Source organism: Poecilia reticulata, linkage group LG8 (genome assembly GCF_000633615.1).
Source record: "Poecilia reticulata strain Guanapo linkage group LG8, Guppy_female_1.0+MT, whole genome shotgun sequence".
NCBI lineage: Eukaryota > Metazoa > Chordata > Actinopteri > Cyprinodontiformes > Poeciliidae > Poecilia > Poecilia reticulata.
The window spans coordinates 6,779,995-6,801,549 of NC_024338.1; the positions used below are offsets into that span (position 1 = coordinate 6,779,995).

General features: G+C 40.0%; 3 protein-coding genes across 5 annotated transcripts; 2 read left to right on the forward strand and 1 right to left on the reverse strand.

Annotated features, from left to right (window-relative positions):
* Window positions 1-238: 238 nt before the first annotated feature.
* On the forward strand, window positions 239-9,119 carry kri1 (KRI1 homolog). Its single transcript, XM_008415433.2, has 18 exons — window positions 239-422; window positions 570-640; window positions 794-896; window positions 981-1,083; window positions 2,019-2,073; window positions 2,170-2,219; window positions 2,290-2,386; window positions 2,463-2,540; window positions 3,475-3,587; window positions 3,664-3,892; window positions 3,977-4,147; window positions 5,388-5,466; window positions 5,555-5,658; window positions 5,734-5,899; window positions 5,977-6,107; window positions 7,202-7,266; window positions 7,344-7,439; window positions 8,420-9,119. Exons 1-18 carry the CDS (start codon window positions 338-340, stop codon window positions 8,880-8,882), a joined length of 2,259 nt encoding a protein of 752 aa, XP_008413655.1. The 5' UTR covers window positions 239-337; the 3' UTR covers window positions 8,883-9,119.
* Window positions 9,120-11,178: 2,059 nt separating this feature from the next.
* On the forward strand, window positions 11,179-14,123 carry spc24 (SPC24 component of NDC80 kinetochore complex). Of its 3 annotated transcripts, none has more exons than XM_008415430.2 (6): window positions 11,179-11,273; window positions 12,045-12,219; window positions 12,328-12,472; window positions 12,634-12,738; window positions 13,280-13,356; window positions 13,922-14,122. In XM_008415430.2, exons 2-6 carry the CDS (start codon window positions 12,054-12,056, stop codon window positions 14,026-14,028), a joined length of 600 nt encoding a protein of 199 aa, XP_008413652.1. In that variant the 5' UTR covers window positions 11,179-11,273; window positions 12,045-12,053; the 3' UTR covers window positions 14,029-14,122. The 3 variants fall into 3 exon arrangements, with proteins under 3 accessions (XP_008413652.1, XP_008413653.1, XP_008413654.1); XM_008415431.2 differs by lacking the exon at window positions 11,179-11,273 and adding an exon at window positions 11,405-11,723 and having other exon boundaries at window positions 13,922-14,123; XM_008415432.1 differs by lacking the exon at window positions 11,179-11,273 and adding an exon at window positions 11,911-11,932 and having other exon boundaries at window positions 13,922-14,123.
* Window positions 14,124-17,173: 3,050 nt separating this feature from the next.
* Window positions 17,174-20,899, reverse strand: s1pr5a (sphingosine-1-phosphate receptor 5a). The gene is made up of 2 exons (XM_008415434.1): window positions 20,749-20,899; window positions 17,174-19,639 (listed from the first exon to the last, which is right to left on the reverse strand). Exon 2 carries the CDS (start codon window positions 19,400-19,402, stop codon window positions 18,233-18,235), a length of 1,170 nt encoding a protein of 389 aa, XP_008413656.1. The 5' UTR covers window positions 19,403-19,639; window positions 20,749-20,899; the 3' UTR covers window positions 17,174-18,232.
* Between the last annotated feature and the right edge of the window lie 656 nt (window positions 20,900-21,555).

The following is a 21,555-nucleotide window of genomic DNA, read 5'->3' on the forward strand; positions in this document are numbered from 1 at the left end:
AACATTTAAGATTTTCATTTTTGTTATGATTAGATTGTTTATTTATATTTGTTATTTTCTTTAGTGCCATCCTTTATTAGAAACAAATAAGAGTATCGTTTACTTTAAACACAACTCAGAAAATCAGTTGAATGAGACTTTCTCGTGTGAATTTGCCACTCACAATCTGGCCGACACTCTCCCCAGAAGTACTCATAAGCTGGCGTTACTGCGCCCTCTGCTGGCTACATCAGTTGCAGCTCACCGGAAACGGCGTGGTTCGACTCGTAACGTGCTTGTTGTCGCAGCTGCAGTGGGTCGTTTTCATTAATGTCTGTAACCCACCGTCATTGAAAACATGCCGGGCAGGTCGGAACTGAAAATTAACTCGCACTTCGCGCAGAAATACGAGAAGTACCGACAGAAAGAGGAGTTTCAGAAGCGTAAGTGTGCTACTGATTGCTAACTGTGATGCTAACTACCCAACGTGGATCGGAAAGTACCGTTGGCTATAAAGTTGTCATGTCCTCTGGGCAGGAGTTCATGGAAGATGTGACGTGTGTGTTTGTGTTTTGTGTACATCTATGCAGTGAAGGACCGATTCGGAGACCAAGCCGATGACAGCGACTCCTCTGATTCCAGCTCTGACGACAGTGAAGTGGTTAGCATCTGTGGCTAAAATGCCCCCGTTTAATGTTTCCCAAACGTCCCCTGGCTTGTTCTAATCACCCATTAACAGAAATCGGGTGTTCTGAAGCAGGGAAACGTCTAAAACACAGATACCTGGTATCTGACTTGTGCCTCTTCCTCCCAGGAGCTGGATCCTGCTTTAGACAGGGATTTTTACAGAACTCTGTCCCTGCTGAAGAAGAAAGACCCGAAAATCTACGAGAAAGATGCCAAGTTCTACTCAGAAGGTGATTTAAAAAGCGACCAGTAAAGCTTCACTCAGACTCGGTCATCTTGCACAGTCTGCTGGGTTGACCGTGTTTTGCTTTCAGACGCATCCCAGACGGAGGACGGTCCGTCAACATCCAAACAAGTCAAAGTGAAACCCATGTATCTGAAGGACTACGAGCGGAAAGTCATCCTGGAAAAAGAAGGGTGAGTGCAGGTGTTTGGCGCCCCTGGGAAGATTTCTAAAAAGCATCAAAACCAACAAAAAAAAAGTCCCAAGATTTGTCACTTTTAACAAACTCAATGGTGCCGCAGTAGGGTTGGACGATAAAGTTGTATTACGATATTTTGTGATTAAAATTGCGATCACAATAAAAGTGATAAGAACTATTCATTTCTTCTTTTTTTTTTTTTTTTAGTGTAAGCGTAACTGCGTGTAGCAGCGATTGTCGCCCCACAAAAAACAAAAACTACTCTTGAAAAAAACGTTCCCATTTGTAAAAACGCCTCTTCATGACACCAGTTTAAGGAGAGTTATTTATATCACTGAACTGCATACATATATGATTAAACCGTGTTTAATCATATTTTCAAATGTATTGATGCTTTCATTGAACGAACAGTGGAGACAAAGGTAAAACTAACAACATTGACTAGTTTTTTTTTTTCCTTTAAACATCAATTGAAATTTATTATGATGATAAATCAAAATTCTTATAAGAAGTTTGTCAGGATACATGAAAAACAATGCGATACATGTATAGTTTTTTAGCTGCAGATGCATCCTTTGTGTTCACTAAAGGAATGCTATGATATTGAATTTTGACAACATAGGTTTGTTTTCCTATTTAAAATAAAAATGTAATTATTTGCATATTTGTAATGTATTTCTAGTGTTTTTAAAAAAGGGTGAAATGAAAAATTTGCAGAATGTGCCAGTTTGTTTTATCCAAACAATCAACATAGCCATGAGTTGCAGGATAGGTTTTCTGATTTGGTTGACTTTTCAAAAAACTTAAAATTGGTCATTTTTGTGTCTCTTTACCTGGTTAATGATAGAATTATGGGGGGAAACGTGGATTAAAAGAGGAAAAGCTTCTGTATGTCGGGCAGTAACAATTTTTAAAAATGTCTTCTTGAAGCAAATATGAAGACGATGACGACAGCGATGAGGAGGAGGCAGCCAAAAGAAGAGAGGTTTGCAAACGTTCTCGGATGAATAATTCTGATTACATTTTTTTTTTAATTGGGAAAATGACTGTTTGCTGAGTTGGTGTCGTCTTCCTGTGACAGAGGGCAGCCTCGCCCAGCTACATCCAGGAGCAGARGGAGCTCAAAGAGAGGTGAGGTCAGACGTTCGTAAAGCGATTGCGCCCGGACGCCCGCTGACAGAAAACCCAAACATCCCCGCAGCTTCCGGAAGTTTGTCGAGGACAGCGACGAGGGAGAGGAGGAGGAAGRCGAAGCCTCCAAGCTGCTCACCAGAAGGATCAAATCGCAGGAGGAGAAGGTCGGGAAACGGCCACCGCTCGTGTTTTTAAGCAGCGACTCGACAAAACCAACACTTCCCGCTTGCGTGTTTTCAGGATAAAGAGGAGGCGGATTATGTGGATTGGCTCAAAGGTCAGGCTGAGCTGGACGGTCCGGAGGAGGTCAAGGACATGGTGAGATCCCAACGTTACGTCACAATACGGGGATTCTAGGAGTTATGGAGATAAACGATAAGTTAGTTGTTTTCAGACCATTTTTAAGTAATGTATTGATGATGGCATAATAACACAAGAACACATTGTCAAAGATCAACAAACTTCAAAATTCAATGAACATTTAACTCTGGAACTGGAAAACATTTTAAWTATCCAAATTAAATAAACAAAACAACAGAAACGACAAATAAAATGAGGTATGAAGGCTCTGTAAACATTTTCCTYCAGGGCTGCTGGAAACCGAAACACCAGATGATGCAGTTTTTGGTAGAAAAAGAAACAATAAATCATGCAAATGGAAAACACTGAGCTTGTTGTGATGCATCAGGCGATAACCTGATTTAATGCTTATTGATGCATTSCTGGATGCAGCTTTTGTCTCTTCTTATAATGATATCTGACGTTTTACAGGAAAAACAGCTCAAATGACTAAAAATGTTTCTATTTTTCAAACAGAAATAAATGTACTGAATTAGAAATGAATTTGATAACTGCATCAGCACAGCTCACTGTAATACAGCAATACCTTCACACGCCTGGTWAAACATGCAAAAACAACTTTCATTTGTTGAGTCGGCACAATTAGGAGTAAAATAAACTGAAACTGACGAAAACAATAGGTTGACTATCTTAAAAAATGTAAGGAAAAATAATAATAAACTGCAACAAATTTTCTTTAAAATTATTCATAAAGTGCAATTTGGAATTTTTAAATGTGAGATAAATAATAAAGCCTGATGTCGCTCAGAATTAGACTAACGTAGATCTGCCCTTATGGATCAGGCACATTGTCACCGATTATTTTTCAATACTGCGACTGCTACAGGTATGAATATTGGATTATTGCATCTCTATTGGAAAGACAATTTATTTTTTTTCCCCGTTGTGACAGAAATACCTGCGCGACTACTGGAACGACCCGCAGCTGGACGACAAGGAGCGATTCCTCCGGGATTACGTGCTCAACAAGGGCTACCTGGATGAGGAGGAGGGCAACGATGAACGGTGCGCAGCCAATAAGCTTGGAATCMTCCCTCAAATGTTCACAATAATCACTTTCAAATCCTCCAAATCTGTTCAGGATCCCGACGTACGACGAGCTGATCCAGGAGGACGTGGACGACTCCGAGGAGGAAGGCGGGAGCTTCCTGGAGCGCCAGGAGGACTTCGAGCGGAGCTACAACTTCCGCTTCGAAGAGCCCGGTGCCCTGCAGATCAAGACCTACCCYCGAAACATCGCCACGTCCGTCCGCACCAAGGACGACCGCAGGAAGCAGAAGAGGGAGGAGGTGAAGGAGAGGAAGCTGAAGGTACGTACCGCACTAAAAAAAAAAACCAAAGCTGAACGCTAATGCTAACACAGGCTCACGAAGCGGCTGTGTGCGTGATTCCAGGAGAAGGAGCAGAAGCGGGAGCAGCTGAAGCAGCTGAAGAACCTGAAGAGGAAGGAGATCATGGACAAGCTGCAGCAGCTGCAGGAGCTGACCGGGAACGAGCAGCTGGCCTTCAGTCAGGCCGACCTGGACGGAGACTTCGACCCCAACCAGCACGACCAGCTCATGCAGGTCAGGACAGGAACCCGCTTTGACTTCAGTGAATGAAAGAATGAACAAAGTTACACACAAGGAAAGGAAAAACAGAAAAGTATATTTGCACGTTCAGAGGAGTGGGTAGAAGTTAAACTTATTTTATTTACACCCACCTATCTTACATTAGCAGCAGCATCCAATAACTAAGTCGGTTTTTAACATTCGATCATAGTTAACATTTCCTATAGTCATATCTGATAAAARGCATTCATATTCACAGATGCAACACTGCATTGCTAACTTTTTTCAGCAACATTCGTATGTCAGGATTGAGGCTTCAGATAAAATTTATCTAAAGATTTTTTTTTTCTAAAAAATTACAAACGACACGTTTGTAAAAAGTTTATTTTATTTCAATCATTCCTTCTGTAATTTGTAAGATGGACTATCGACAGACAATTAAACAAGAATTTTTGTTTAATTGCGAGCATGTCATCATAATTTTACATGAAGAATGTCTGAAAATTACGAGAAGTTGTTTTCAATAAGACAAAATCTTGCATAATTTTATTTTATGTGTGGGAGCTCTCATAATACTATTACTTCATTCTCCTAATATCGCAAATTTATTCTAGTATTTCGACATATTTGAATCGTTTTGACTATTTTTGTAATATTTTTATGAAAAAAGGAAAACAAATGTTAGGTTAACAGTTATATCTTGTCATAGTCGACCTGAATTCAAGAATTTAGTGTCAAAATAAATAGAAACTGTAAACAAGATGGCCGCCTTTAAGATCTGGATGGTGGGGAACAAAAAACGAATCCTGATTTTTTCCAAAAATTAATTCTTCAAAACAATTGTATTAATTATCAAATTATTTTATCGCCCAGCCTTCGTCAAGATGCATCAGTTTCTGTAGTCATCATGTTTTTCTTTCTTGCTATCCTTTAAAATATATTCTGCCATAACTAATGCYCATAATTCWCATGTTTTTTGTTTCAAATTCTTCAGTCAAGGTTGGGTTTTAATCATGTGTGTGGTTAACAGTTGCCAGCTTGGCAGCTAAGTCACCGTATCGGTTATAAAAAGTCAATATCTGCAAAAATTGGACTCGGATCGGCCAGAAAACTGCAATCAGTGCTCAGCTATCGTTCACTTAAAATAATGTTTAACTTGACAATCAAGACTTTCACTCTCTTAAATGCTATTTTCATAAAATTTTTCTGGTCAAAAAAAGCCTTTAAATTGATCTGCAACATTGTGTGTTTTCAGAAATTCTTTGGAGACGAGTACTATGGACAAGACGAAGAGGAGAAGCCTCAGTTTGACGACGAAGAAAACGAGATGGATGGTCAGCTGCTAGCCTTTATTTTTTATTCATTTGTTTATTTCAGATTTCAGTTCTTCCGCTTCATTTGAAGTTTCTTCTGCGTTTTCAGAACACTGGAATTGGGACACMTGGACTGGAGAGGAACGTGAAGAAGGATATGATGAAGAGGAGTACAGCGCCTCTGGACCGCACTGCGACGACGAAGACTTCATCGTGAGTCAACCTTATTTTGCCCGAAACTGTTTTGTTTTAGCTTTGCTTAGTGAAGCGGTCACTCTGTTCATACAGATGGACGCAGACTACGACCCAAGCCAGCACACCGCCTCCAAGAAGAAGAAGAAAAAGGAGAAGAAGAAGCTGAAGAAGGACGATCTGCCACAGATGGGCAAGAAGAAGAAGAAGAAGTCTCACTTCGCTGAGGTCATCACCAGAACCAAGCCGGTGTTTGACCCCCGTAAGTGCCTGGAAGTGTCCCGAACCCGGCCGTTGCCTGGGCGGCTGCCTTGCCTGATGCCGTCCCTCTCGTTTCAGAGGAGAAAACCTTCGAGCAGTACCTGGACGAGTACTACAAGCTGGACTACGAGGACATCATCGAYGACCTTCCGTGCCGCTTTCGCTACAGGCAGGTGGTGCCCAACGACTTCGGCCTGACCATGGACGAGGTGAGGTTCTTCCTGTTGTGTGAACGCTACACATCTGCATCTCTGCAATCAACAAAAAACGCAATAGAACCAACTATTTGACCAGAAAGATTATCTCCTGCAGCAGTCAGTCTTGCATCAGATCTAAAGAGGCCTCTGACTTTAGACAGTGTGAAAAGTCAATATTGGGGCAGCAGAAACAATATTCCACACTAGCTGTGTTTCTATTGACAGCAAAAAGATTTATTTTTGGAACTTTGCATTTAAAAAATGTATCTTCTCAATGGAAACATGGCAATTTTGAAACAAGCTTTTGTTTTTCGATAAAGTTTTGCACTAGAATGTTTATTTTGCAAAACTACAAGGGAAATAATTTTTCCACATCACATGTTCAACAGCTGGATGTTGCCACTGGCGCAAACCACAAAGAAGAAGACAGGAAGTAGTTGAACGATCTAGACACARCATMATTTTTAACGAGCCATCGCACGAACAGACTTTATTTTAATTGTGTTTCTCATTTAAAGGAAAACTGCAATTGCAAWTTTTTTATTATTCGTTTTTACATTAGTGGAATATTGACAGTTTCGTGCACATCTGTAATATTAAAAACKGYTAGAAACGTATCCTGGATGAARCAATCAGTTGTTGGCAATCACTGCTAATCCATCTCTTTTGCTTTTGCTGCTCCTGTTTAAGGTTAAAGCAGTTTGTAATTTCATTTCATGCTATAAACATGATGTGGAATGAAATTACTCTGATCCCAGTGCAAGACTAAYATGAAATTGATAAAAGCTATAAAAGTAGAATAAAAAAACCAACTTGTGTATAAATAAAGAAAAGTGTTGGTTTGAACTTCCTCCTTTGGAAACAAAAACGCCTCAATCAGAAAAGTAACAAGTGGACAGAACAACACTAGCTTGTTCCGGTTCTGGCTCTGCAGTGATGAGATCTGTGTAGACTGATCTGGTATTGCCTCCCTCTGGGGAATCGCTCTGACCAGGGAATGATCTCACACCAATCTTCTCTCTGAGCAGATGAAAMTGCCACAAATATGACTGACCTCCTCTACCTGCTCTGGTTGGGTCTAAATTCTTACAACTGTTTTCTCTTAGATCTTGGATGCCGACGACCAAGAGCTGAACCGCTGGTGCTCGCTGAGGAGGACGTGCATGTTCAGGTACCGACTCCGAGATGTTCCCCTCCTGGTCCTCTGAGATCACCGAGTTTCAGTAACAGCTGTCCTTGCCTTTTAAGGTCTGAAAGAGAGGAAATGAGTGACCTGAAGAACTATAAAGTGAAGGGCCAGAACGTGAGAAAGAAGAAGGAAGTCCTGAGCTCTGTGTATTCTGAGTGAGTAGAAATGCTGTGGTTCGAACCAACCTACGGTTAATAGTGGATTAAGGATTTATTAGATTCAAATTAGTTCCAATCTATGAAGTAATAACTTCCGCTTAGACTTTCTTTTAGTGTTGTAGTTTGGCCGCCATCCAGTAGAGGGCGCCGCTGGTCATCCTTAAGAGTAGCTATCTCAGACAGAATCAAAGATGGCGGAGATACTCTAGAAGTGGGTAGAGAAACGGTCCAAACGGAGTCCGGTGTCTGATTCAGAATGTACCTTTTGCATATCTGTTCGGAAATGTTAACACTTGACAAACTTATTAAAGTTATATAATTTGCCATTTATTAAAGTTATCACATTTATACCGCTCACGACGAGCTGCGTGATGGAGCAGCGTCAACTTCTGCGTCACAAACTACTGATGTACCACGACGGCGAGGATAATACGACAGAAAAGCGAAGGGTATAACAGAAAAATTATAACCTGATGCGAAGAAAACATGACTCCAATACGCCAGTTTGATGGTTTTTTTTATGGCTGTTTTGACTTAATGCACTTTATGGAGCGAAGTTTTAACGTACCTTCAGGCGAAACCAGAGACAGTGCTTTTGTATGAACATCTCTCCGTTCATGTTGAATTAACATTTTTGATTGTTTTCATCTTTTACTTTTCAATTTAACAACTTAAAACGTTACTGTTTTATTTTATAAATATGTCTTATGTTTAATAATGTGATAAAACCACAAATTTGTTTGTTAAATACAATCAACACAAAATGTTAAAGAAATTTAGCCCTTTTTGTTATAGAAAGATGGTCAGCCCTCTTGATACAAGACAAAACTCAAGTTTTTAAGAAAATGGCCCCTTTTCAACTAATTTTTGGTTTATTGCAAGCTATCAATCAATTGATAGCTTGCAAGCTATCAATCAATTGATAGCTTGCACCCCAGCTAGAAGGTGATTAGTTTCTATCTGATCCTGATCTGCAGGGAGGATAAAGAAACTCTGGAGGCGAAGAGCAAGCTGGGGAAGAAACGGCGAGATCGTCTGAGGAAAGCAGAGAAGCAGAGCGAAGGAGCAGACGAGGCAGTTCAGGCTCTCAACGAGGCCGTGGACAGCACAGAGGAAGGGGACGAGATCCTGGTACCCAAAAAGAAGAAGCAGAAGAGGAAACTAGAAGAACAGACGCAAGATACGGCTGAGCAGGTGGCAGATGAACAAAATGGAGGGGAGAACAGGACTGAAAGGCCAGCGTGGGCCAAGAAGCCCCGGCGGTCAGGAGGACGACTCAAGTCAGGAATCAAGGGGGTGAAGATAGGCGGCCGAGAGTTCAGCAGACACAGGCTGAAGGCGTACGGGCTGAACCCACGCAGACTGTACTTCAGACAGCTGGGCCGACACAAACGGAAAGAGCAGGAGAAGAAGCTGAAGAAGAAGAACCAAGAAGGATAGAAAACTTCCCACTGGACTTCACTGTACAATCTGGTTTTATACTCCAGACTAGAAATGAGGGATGTCATCAGAAACATTACATCATCCTAAAGGAGCAGAGTTTTTCAAAATTTTATATAAAGATTTTGGATGATGAACTGTGCAGTGTTTAACATGGTTTGAGATTTGTTAAATTAAAAAGTGTAATTGTTCTTTCACCTGGACTCGGGTCAGAAAATATAAAAGACCAAAAACTTTTGTTGCGTCGCTTTGATTAAATTTCACTCAAAGTATCTTCTGAAGCTCCTGGTATCTTATAAGTTGTGCTAAATTTATTTAATTTTCCCCTACTTATTTCATTAGAAAAGCTCTTGGTCATGTAAAAAAATTGTATGTGAATTTGTGGGGTTTCTAGTTATTTTTTAGTTTTATTTTTTATTGATTTTTTACTTTGTGGTTTCAATTCTGACTGTAGGCATAACAAATCTAGAATTTAAATATTTTGGGGGGTTTGTTTTAATGAAGAGTTAAAAATGATCAGTGGTGGGAAGTAACAAAGTACAAGTACTTCGTTACTGTACTTAAGTACAATTTTCGTGTATCTGTACTTAAGTAGATTTAATCATGGATACTTTCTACTTTTACTCCACTACATTTTACATTAAGTATCTGTACTTTCTACTTCACTACATTTCTACAAAAGTGTCTCGTTACTCGTTACATCCAAGTCGCGTTGCTCTTTTTTTCCGTTAAAATGTGAAGTTCAGGGACTTAAGGTKGYGCCGTAAAATCCAAGCAATAACGTGACTTAGTGTCTGTTGTCATCCATCAGCTCCACCTTTACTCGCACGCGGAGCTCTAGACATGCGCAGTGGTTTCCTCTGAGCGGGAGGAGATGTCTGCCTAATCATCAGTAATATAATACCGCTGCATAAATTGATATGGCGACATGTAAAATCAGCAGCGCTTCGCTTTCACAGACGGTGGGACTTTGTCCAACTTTTAGCGTCACTTGGAAGGAAAGCTTAAAGAAAGATAAGATCTGTGGACGTRATGCTAGCAAAGCTAGCTGTACAGAGACGCATGTTGCATCTGTGATGAAAAAAAGTTGTCACTCACTGGCTGAATTATTGTGTGGAGATGTTGACTGAGGTGTCGCCTATATGGGACAACGCTGTGACCAAAGTCTGCATTGATATGACATTCAGGAACGATCCGATTCTTCTGGACGGATCTTTACTGATTAAATTTATTTCAGCTCCAAGTATTCAATATCTAGTTTTTTATGGGAATGTGGATCTTTCAGATCAATTTGAGAAGCAATTTTATAGGTAAAAATTAATTTTTTGTGTCACCTAGAGCGGGGTGCTGTTCTTGACTTGGTCTTGGGTAGGTGGTCTTGACTACAACTCTGCTACTGGCTCCTTGGTTGCCTGTCATCTCCCACCCACCTTCTTTCCATCCCCTTTCTGTTGGATTTCTTTCAAAATAAATGCCACTAGTGGCAAAAAAAAAGTGAAGTTCATGCTATGTTAGGACAGGAGACAAGATGTTTCCATCCCTGACATTATGATGTACATAGAATCACATATCTAAGTCTAAACTATGTTACAGAGTAAACATAATAAAAACATGCTTTATCTGTGGCATTGTTCATTAAAATGGGACATTTCTAATGTATTAAAATTAAATATAATCGGTTCACTTAATGATATTAGCGATTAGGTAATCCATTCAGCAAGTAGTTTTACTTTTAATACTTAAGTATTTTTAAAAGCCAGTACTTTTTTACTTTTATTTAAGTACAAATGTTAATGTGGTACTTTTACTTTTACTTGAGTACATTTTTGTCTCTGGATTTGTACTTTTACTTAAATACATTTTCTGAGTACTTTCTCCACCACTGAAAATGATATACATGACTTCTTGAAAATATGGAAACCTGACATACAGCATAGACAAAATATACATTTCTGTGAGGTTACTGATCAGTATCAGTGTTTAAGTTCATAATGTTAACCAATTGAGATTTCAATTGTTTTCTAAGAAAGTTGATTTAAAAAAATCTTTAAGCTTCTACAGAAAAATCTAGTAAATGTTCTTGTTTTATCATAAATCACAGTTCTTCATATTATTCTTATTACTTTAGAGTTATAACTTATAAAAGTAAAYCTTATTTAGAAATTTTAGCTATGCCTGCTTAAAATTTGGAACATGATCAAAATCATTGTCCTAGCCAGGACCGAAATTGTTTTCCAAAAAATTAAAGTGTTCCAAGCGCTCAGCTCTGCAGTTGGACTCACCACTGGGCTGCAGGGGGCGGTAGACCGCGTCACGTCTCCCAAACCCCCAAAGAAGAAGAAAATAACAGGCGCGAGCTGAAGTCTGAATTTGAACTGTGGAAAACAGAAGGTAGGTTGTTTTCTGTTTAAATGTGACCAAATTACAAACCGCTTTATTTACAGTAGAGTTTAAATGGTTTATATTTGAAATGGCCATCTTTGTGTCGCTACAGTTACGTTCAACGCAACGTGTATAAACGACKTAAACAAAACGGGAAAGCTCCTCCCTTGAGACTAAATCTATTCAGACTCGATTGTTTGTGATGTTGCGGACAAACTTAATCATTTCCTTTTGCTTATGGGAAAGAGAAATACTGCTGATACCTTTGCTACTGTTTTGTTTTTATCCGTTTAAAACATTCCAAATTCATCTAAAATAAAGGCACAAAGATTTTCGTTGCTTATTTTATGTATTTAACATATTTCTGAACAGTTTTTCATACAGGCAGGCGACATGTTATAAACATTTCTAAAACCGCTTCTCCAGAAATAATATCTAGTTCAGGCGACCCACAAGAATGTGTGTTTAGTGCCCCACCATTTGGAAACCTAAATATGTCTAATATGAGCTATTTGTGGTTATTTAAAACAGAATAATTAACTGTACCATGTAGCTATTAATTTATTTTTGTGTCATAGATTTAAGTAAAAATAAATAAACTTATGTAAAATATAGTACTTCTTTTCCACTTTGGTCTTTTTAGACTTCTTAGTAAATATAAACACAAGGTATTTATCATTCCATTTGCAATTCACTGCAAATGCAGTGCATGAAAATGTCTTTGTCATTTATGGCGAATGAGGAGGTACTCATGCTGTTCTCCTTTTTTCTGTTTTCCAGCTGCCCACGATGTCTCTGAGCCACAATTTTCAAGACGTGGTGGAGAACGGGGAGATGCTGGTGGCCTTCATCAACAGCGGTCAGCCCGAGAAGCTGAGAGAAGTGAAAGTCGAGCTCCAGACCCTCATTGACAAGCACCTAGAAACAAAGAAGACGGTGAAACAGATTCTTAAAGGCAAGAAATCAGATGTTTGTTGTTTTTTTTCTCTACTTCTAGATTTAATTTAGCTTCAGGTGGTGAGTGTTGTCATTTCGAGCGTCTGCCGCTGTCCTTCACAAGCAGACCTGGCACAGATCGAGGAGCGCTCCGGTCAGAGGCTGTTGGACATGGAGGAGCAGAAGCAGCACAAGCAGAAGGAGCTGGAGGACTTAGAGGAGCAGCTGCAGCGGTGCACGGCCAAAAGCCAGATCACTGACTCAGAAATCCAGTACGCTTTCCGCGCCGATGCCGTTCTCTGCGCCGGTAGTTTGGGCCGTTCCCCCATTTGCATCCCTGACCGTCTCTCTCTCTCTCTCTCTGTCTCTCTCTCTCTCTCTCTCTCTCTCTCTCTCTCTCTCTCTCTCTCTCTCTCTCTCTCTCTCTCTCCAGGTTCCTGCAGACGGAGCTGGAGAGTGTGAGGAACAGCGAGAGGGAGCTGGAGACTCTGCAGAATGAGGTGGATGAAGACACCACCGAGGTCATTCCGTCTGCAGTGTGAGTTTCTGGGAATTGACATAAAGAAAATGAACCGAATCACTAGTTCTCACCTTTTTCTTGACTCGCGCATTTCTGTGTTGCACTCCAATGCGAATTTATGAAGACAACGTCGGCCATGTTTCAGTCAACTTCAGGTTCTACTGGTGTTTTATCACCTGTCTTTTAAAATTCAATGATTTTATGTCAATTCTTCAATGAATCGCATGACACATTAAAACGAGCCGTTTAATTTCCGTTGTGATGATTCATTTTTTTGAAGAGTAATTTTGTTCACAGAGACGTCATACTGCATTTTATTGTTTAAAATGTCTTCAAGTTACAATGTGGATTGTTCTGTACAAATTTAAAGTTTATTAGTCTTTAAGAAGGCAAACTTGCATTGCCTTAACAATAACTTGCCATTATTGCTATATTAGTTGAAAATGGTCTCAAAACGACAATATTATCGTTTATCGCAATAATATCTGGGACGATTTGTCGTCCAGAAAAATGTGTTGTCTTGCATTCTTTTGTTTTACCCTAAGTTTTTCATTTCCAGGTACGTGGCTCAGGTGTACTACCTAGTAACCAAGATCAAGTGGGAATACAACACGCAGCCCAACATTTTGAAAGGAGGTAAGAAACATTATTTTTTTTACTGACTTGCATTCCTACTTCAGTCAGATATGGTTGATAATTTTTATTTCATATATTTTGGTCAAAAAACCAAAAATAAAGAAAGTAAGCAACCGTAATCATAACGTGTGAACTCAGAGTGATCGTGTCGGTGGTGTCCAAAGTGTGGCCCATGGAACATTTAGGGTCCTTGGAATCATTTTAGCGTGGCCCTCAACTCCCCCACAGATGAGATAAACACTTTTCACAGAGTGTAATTTTCACTGATGGATAAATAGTGTTTATAGTTGAAAACTTCTATTTGCTAAATACCACTATAGTGACAGAATCTGTCAGAGATTTATTTACTATTGTCTTCAAATGTTCTTATTTTGGTTGCATTTCCTTTAACCTGCATTTCCTTTAACATTTTGGGATTCCTCCCACAAGCTTCTCACTATAATTGCTGGACTTATGACTCAAAATATGAAATAATTGACCTAATAATGACTGTGTTATAATGAGCTAAACATGTTGGAACAAATAAACTTTAAAATGAGTTTAATTTAGTCTTTTTCTCTTGCAGTGCACTACGGTCCAGATCTGGCCACGCCCATCAACGTTGACACGTCTGTCCGCTCTCGAAGCGATATCAGCGATCAGCTGTGGGACTTTGTCAGCACCGAGTGGTAGCTGAAGAACATATGTTGTGTATATTAGTATTATTTTTTATTATATTTGTCTGTTGGTCATCTTGTTGTTTTTCTTTAACTGTTGTTTAAAATAAATATCTTACAATTTTGATTTTGTTCTTTCTGATTTGTCACAGCATCAGGAACTAAAGCAGTGCCTGCTGTGTGGGAGTTGGTCACTAGATGTCGCTATAGAGCTGCTTAATGTTTAAGCAAAGCAGGAAGGTGTTCTTTAGAGCAGATTTAAAGGAAACATTCAATTACTTCTTTTTTTCTTTTTTAAATCCACAAAAATATAAGAAACTTGGTCTGATCAAACTACATGACAGCAATTAAAATCAAACAATATTTCTGGTCTGTGCTTTTTCAAATTTTCCTGTTGAAATCTGCTTCCAAACTCCTAACGGATCAAAAAACATTTATATTCAGTCTAATTGAGCATTTGTGAGCAACTATAAAACCATCTCTATCTTTAAATCTCATTTGTTAACATGTTTAGTTACCTTGCCTCCTTCCTATGTTTTATGTGGTTATTACATTTGTTTTAAAAAAAAACATTATTGGATACATTCTTTTTATTATGTAGGTACAACCATTATCATTTCTAGAGTTTTACTGCTGAAGGTGTACAAAATCTAAAACGGATCAAATGTAACTGAAGTGTCTAAAAACAAAGATGGAGGAAATATGGCAAAAACAAACAAACAGAAAAATGCATCCAATCTTCCTTCTACTGTGAGATATAAATGTAAATAGCAAATCTGGTGATGATAATCAAGTGCAGTGCATTAACTGCTGTTATGGAGGATACAGGTGTGGGTTAGCAGCACAATACCAAAGTAGAAAGTGGCGTTAGAAAATGCATCACTCCTGGTGAGAAACAGCAAATCATAGCCAGGAGGAGTGTCTTTGTGCTGTCAATCAACTTATGTAAGTGGTGCTAAATATGCTCGTGACGGAGAAACAACTTACGGTTACAGGAAAACCATTTATCCACCGTCATCAGTAGCTCAGTAGCGTAGATTTAGCGCATTCAGGAGTGTGATTGACAGCGCTAAGACCCTCCTCCTGGCTCTGATTGGTTGTTTCTGGTTACCATTGAGAGAAGGCAGAGGAACTCTTTCTTTTTTTTCCCCTTACACATTATCTGTCTCATACTATACTGTCACCACATAGCGACATTTTTAACAAATATGTATGATAAAAAACATCTTCTTTATAAAAGTAACATACTGCATCATTTGAAGAAGACTGGTGTATTTGAAAGGGCTTCCGGGATAAAGGCCTCTTCTCTTTAAAACAGGATAAGATATTTGACTTGTAAAGATCTTAATGAACCACGGCATTCTGACACACCAGAGGAACGCTTGGCAGTAATTTACAGCGCAGAGGGTGCAGAAAGACAGAGACATTGTGTCAGCACTTTGCAGTCGTCGAGCACGGTGGTGGTGGAGTGATGTGGGCTCACTTAGCATCGAGGAAGTCTGCACAATCAAAAATATCTCTAAGGGGTTGTAGCGTGGTCGCGACTGGGCAGCGGCACGTATGCTAAGCAGAATTGTCAGAAAAGTGCCCAAAGTCCAGACCACAGTCTGACTGAAATGCTGTCGATCTTTGGAGAGATTCGCAGAAGCAAACGTCTATAAACTGAAACGGTGTGATGGAGAAGATTCCTCCACAACGATGTGAGAGTGACAGAGTCGATCAGAAAATGACTATCAAGTTTCTTGCCGCTTTTTAAGACGTTGAACCATGAACCACGCTTAGTTTTGCTACACAAATCTATTCCTCTTTTCTTTTTGCTTTACGTTTGCTCACCATAGCCGTTATTTGCCTCCATGCGCTGAAATGTTCATTTGTCTGGAATGTTTGACATGGATGTCATGAACCCTGAATGTAACCATTTGAAAGGAAACCAGATGTTTCCTATTGTAGCCTAACTGTGTAGATATTAAGATATGATAGCAATGATTCAGCAGTTGCAGGTTTGTAAATTGGAGCAGGCCGCTCACACTCAGACTATCCTCCCTGCTGCCTCCCACACATGGTACTGCGGCTTGCGTTGTTCACACTCAGACCCGCTCGACGAGAACCGAATCTTTCCTCTTACATGAAAACGAGTCGTGGCTTTTTTTCTTTTTTCTTTTTCTTTTTCTGTATTCGACACCATGACGATAGTTTCAGAGAGAGCAGGATGTGGAGCCCGAATCGAGTAGGCACACCGTCACACCTACCAGTGTGTGGTTTTCTTACCGTAAACTGAGCATTGGGCCCAATTCTGCTACTTCACTGGTAGCTGTGCCTGTCAGTGGCTTTAACACGTGGTTTGTCACTTCAGTTTGGCCCCCCGCTTGAAATGGCTTCAGCTTTTCTTTGATCACTCTGCTCACGGCGGAGTAGGTTTCGATTTTAATAAACCCAGAAGCTTGAAATATTGCAATAAAGCTGCTGTTTATTTCCGTTTTTATCTTAAGTGTGTACTTTAAAAGGCTCAAATTGCCTACCGGGGTCACTGGGAGAAAAGCGGGGCAGCCCTTATGTCCTCAGTCCACAACTGTTTTAATAGTTATTAATCTTATCGACTAGTATAAATTGACTCTATTTGTCCATATATTTTTTGAATCGTGTGTTTTGTAAATTGTATGTATAAGCTGATTATTACATAATACTTAAAACATTTGAGAAAAATTGATAAAACGAGATACATAATAATTATATTTAAAATTCAAAAATACTTTGTTAATCACACATTAAATTTTGTAGCTCCTATTACACAATTTTCTTGAAACATCTGTGTAGCAGTCAGTATTACAGCGTACAGGGAAAAAGCCTCTGCCCAAAGACACTGCTGTTGAAAAACTGTCTCAGGGTTGGACATAATTTTCAATAATACTCAACATAATATTAAATAATAATGTTTTGTTAGAATAAATAGAAATGTAATGAAATAGTAATTACACTGAATTAGCATTTTTGCATTAAGTTTGATATTGTTAAACTTACTATTAATAATAAATAGAATTGCAATTTATCATCCTTTCTTTAGAAAATATTCAAAGATGTTGCATTGTATGTTTATCCTGAAGAGGAAAAACTTGTGTAAGATGATGAAACAACAACAAAAAAAATCAACAGAGACCTGCATGTAAAAATCATTCACATATGTTTATTCAGTGCACATAAAAAACTGGCATAATTTAAGTAGGGCTTTTATAAAAGAACACACAACTCACAGAGGTTACACACATTTACAAAATAAACTAACTACAGGTAATTAGAATTACATCTTTTCACAATTAATCCCATCACGTCGGGGTACGGACGTCTGAGATCAAGTTTCACTAAGAGAAAGAAAACGGTCCTCCTTACGCATCATTTCACAGAATGAAGACGAGCCTCCTCCGGAAAGAAAGGACTTGTCTGTAAAGCCAAAACGTTCTGCTGCCACGTTCCAGTCTGCAAGAGCCAAAAAGGCGTCGCCAAGCCTCGGCTGTCAGCTTTTATTGCTTTAAGGCACTGGTCGTGTGTTGCTACATGTGTTGGTGGGACCTCCAAAGCAGAAAAGCCACCCGGCCCGGCCCCTCGGTCTGACGTCTTTGGAGCATCTCCGGGGCCTCTGATGTCCCTGGCCTCGGCGCTGACCAAAACTCACATGGCAGAGATTAAACGGTTTTGGCAGTCGCCACTTTCTGGGTGTGGATGCTCGGTGATCACGACAACGTGTCATTATACGCTACAAAGGCAGTGGGAGATAACCCTAACCCTAAATCTTGAGCTTGGGTTTTTCCCCCTCATCAGATGCACATTACAGATGCTGTGAAGCGTCAACACACAGGCTTGGCTTTCTTCTTTGTTTTTGTTTTTTTACAAGAACTTATCAGACCATTTGGGTTATCTTTCAGAACGAACTCTCTCTGATCACCACTGGCCTTATTTAAAAGTCTTGACAATGGTAATGCTAGGTTCTAAAAAACAAGCTTTGAGCTACGACAAAGGCACGGGTATCTATAGAGAAGTGGTATAAATATAAGTCCAACAAAACGGTTCTTTCTCCCAGCTTTACAAACATGGATCATTTAAAAGTAGAACCATTTCAAAGTGCAACACAGTTTTTCTCCTTCCAATGTTTGCTTAAATACGAGTCTTTAGCACAGATAGAAGCACATTTCAGTTCACGTGCCTGCTCTCAGTTCTGAATCAGAGTGTTATATCTTGGATATCCTTGGATAAATAGCTTTAATAGTTGAGGGAAGGTTCCCAGAAGACACCGTCGTCTCCAGACCCTCCAGTCTGTGAGACGCCGCATCCGTCTTAGTGGTGCTGAAGTCCAGGAAGGCCAGGCCGAACTTCTTCATCTTCCCGTCTGCGTTCAGGAGGCAACGGTGGCAGAGCAGTTTCAGGATGGCCTTCCGCATGTCCTTGCTGGTCAGTGTGTAGATGATGGGGTTGAGGAGGGAGTTGAACACAGCGATGCCCAGGAAGTAGTCCGCCTTGAAGAGCACCTTGCAGCTTTTGACCTCACAGCTGAAGTCCAGCAGGAACAGGATGAACAGGGGCGACCAGCACGCAATGAACACCCCCAGGACTATAGTGACGGTTTTCAGGAGGGCTATGTACTTCTGCGACTTGCGGTAGAGACCCTTGCGCTGGGGAACCGTGGCGAGGCGCTGAGTGTTGGACTTCACTATGCGGAAGATCCGGACGTACAGCACCACGATGGACATGAGGATGGCGCTGAAGACGGTGATGCAGAAGAGGATGTAGCTTTTGGCGTAGAGCGGCAGGACGGTGGAGCACTTCTCCAGCTGGTTGATGCAGTTCCAGCCCAAGACCGGAAGGACGCCGAGGAACACCGACAGCACCCAGCTGGCGCCAATCAGAGCAAACATCCGACCCTGCTTGTGACCCTGGTATGGCTTCATCCTCACCATGGTGACGTGGCGCTCTATGGCAATGGCCAGCAGGCTGATGATGGAAGCAGCAAGCATGACAAATACACAGCCCTCCCTCAGGAAATACAGCAAGGGAGTCATGTTCAAGGTGTGGGAACCGGACGTCATGATGTTTATCATGTAGGTCAAACCTGCAAGCAGGTCTGAGAGAGTCAAGTTCCCCAGTAAATAGTACATGGGGATGTGGAACTTCTTGTTCTTCCAGATGGCAATAAGCACCACAGCGTTCTCTGCAACAATAAGCAGGCAGACCAGCAGGAAAGCAATGGATTCCGGTTTGAGTCCCTCTGTGTACTTCTTCCCGTTGGTCCCATTAAGCTTGCCTGTGTATTTGTAGTGCTCGATGAGGACTTGGTTGTTTTGGTACACGCTAAACATCCCTGCAGTGGAAAGTGGGGCAGCTTGGGTAGAAACGGCGCTCATTGTTGGGGTTCCCCAGGAGTGGAAGACTCTTTTGTTTGTCTACCTTTTTCCGGATTATGAAGTTAGATCCACAAAGTGTCAAAGAGTCCTGCGGTCAGGCATTCTTCCGTCTCTTGGTACGTACGGCGGTGGAAAAAAAGTGTTGCTTTGATGACAAGCTTTCTTGTGGTTTCAAAAGTTTCCTTCCAAACTCTTTTTGGTTGATATCTGGGACGCTGGGAGGCAATGACAGGAAGCCTGCATGACAAAAATAGAAAAAGGTCATTTAGATGATATTGACAATGACGAAAATAAACGGAAATAAGACTTCTTAAATTTTACACACAACTGCTTGAGCTCGTGCAATGAATAAGCAAACTGTTGCCGCCACAGGCCATTAGGGGGCACTCAGGAGCACTGGATATATCTTGCAGAATAATTAATCTAAAAATGTAACTTTTTAAATTAAGTACAAAAGAAATTTGTCCCAAAATTCTCAGTTCTTAAAAAAACTAAACATTATGTCTTTTCGGATTTGACATAAAGGAACATTTGGCATTCCTGCAGATGTTTTACACTTATGGATTGATCCTTAACTAAAAAGCTTTGACTATTTTAGAAAGTTATAATTTCAAGTTGATCCAGAAATCAACTCTGTTAGAATCAAATTTCTTGAACAAGACTACCGCAGACTAAACAGGTCAATGATATTTTCTTTGCAGAGAAATCTGCATTGAAACTCTGGACTCACTAAACGCAAAGGTAATAAAAATGACAATTTATTTAAAATGTATTATGTAAATAGAGTAATTTAATTCCCAATTCCATCCAGGGTGCCATCTAATCTTGGACCTGCTCTGATTACTAATGAATTGAAAAAAAATTATAAGTTTCCTGTTAGAATTATTTTAAACAACTTACGAAAGGAAGCAAAAGGGAAAAGTTAATTCACTGAACGTTCTCCGGGACATATGTTTAGGATTTGGTGGAATGATTTATAATCTATATAAACAGATTATTACAATAATAATTTAAATAAAGCAGTACAATCCTAAATAAATAAATTAATTAATAAAGACTTATTCGTGCGCCTGTGCGTAATAACGCACCTATCCAAACAAGTTGTCTTTTTTCCTTTAGAATTGAAAAATATTTCCTTTTTTTTTTTTTTTGTATTATGAAAACATTTTCAGCTCCAACTGATTACGCTTTGTTAGTTACATTCCCTTAGAGTCCAACTTCAAAAAGTCAATTTCATGTTATTCAAAGGCATTTATTTAAACGACAATGGTTCTAGACACCACCCTAAACGCGTAAAAACGTTTAAAGGGATTAAAAACACTTAAAAAGTCGACTTTTACACTCACCGTAGAAAAGGTTTCACGCCAGTAATCCTCTGACAGATAGAGGTCTGCAAAAGCGGAGGACGCCGCGCTCCTCTTGTCTGTCGATCAGAGCCACCATGCGAGTTAATGCGATGTGGGAACGGAGGAGGGCAGGACTGAACATGCGAGGGTTGGCTCAGTGTTTGCGCCTTTCAACGAGTTTTTCCTCCCTCCTCCTTCTTGACCCCCGCACTTTTCCTTTTTCTTCCTTTTTTTTTTTCCTCCCCTGAGGACAAATTGAAGCTCGACGACGGATGAGAAAGAAAGTCGCAGCAGCGCGTTTTATCAGTTTAACGTCATCGGGCTTGCAGGTTATTGTAGAAAAAAAAAAAAAAGCCAAGTGTATTTTGACTATTACATTGATCTCGCTTCTAACGTGCAGTTATGAATTCATGCTGCTCTTCAGGTTTGCTGGATGACAGTTATATCGGGGAAATTGGCAACAGGAGTATCTCGGAGCTAAAGCTGCACTGCTAAGAGGAATTTCCAAGGGCATTAACTTTAAACCATTACAGTTTAAAATTTCACAGAAGGATATTTAAACATTTAGATTAAAATAACAGAAAAACTCTCTTTAAACGTTTTGCCATTTTTAGAGCAACATGACACAATCAGTTTTTGTTTTTTTCCCCCCTCACTTCGTTGCGCAACTTTATTTAATCAAGGTCAGATCTACCTTCTCAAAAAGAGCTTTGTATGCCTGCGGTGACATCACAGTAAAGGCATAAGGCAACATGTCAAAGTTATTTTGAGTGCATTCATTTGTATTATATTTGTGTCTTTTTCAAA

Coding starts and splice junctions, on each gene's coding strand:
- spc24 (XM_008415430.2), top strand. CDS start 12,054: ATGTCTCTGAGCCACAATTTTCAAGACGTGGTGGAGAACGGGGAGATG. Junction 12,220..12,327: donor GGTGAAACAGATTCTTAAAG/GCAAGAAATCAG, acceptor CTTCACAAGCAG/ACCTGGCACAGATCGAGGAG. Junction 12,739..13,279: donor GAGGTCATTCCGTCTGCAGT/GTGAGTTTCTGG, acceptor TTTCATTTCCAG/GTACGTGGCTCAGGTGTACT.
- s1pr5a (XM_008415434.1), bottom strand. CDS start 19,402: ATGAGCGCCGTTTCTACCCAAGCTGCCCCACTTTCCACTGCAGGGATG.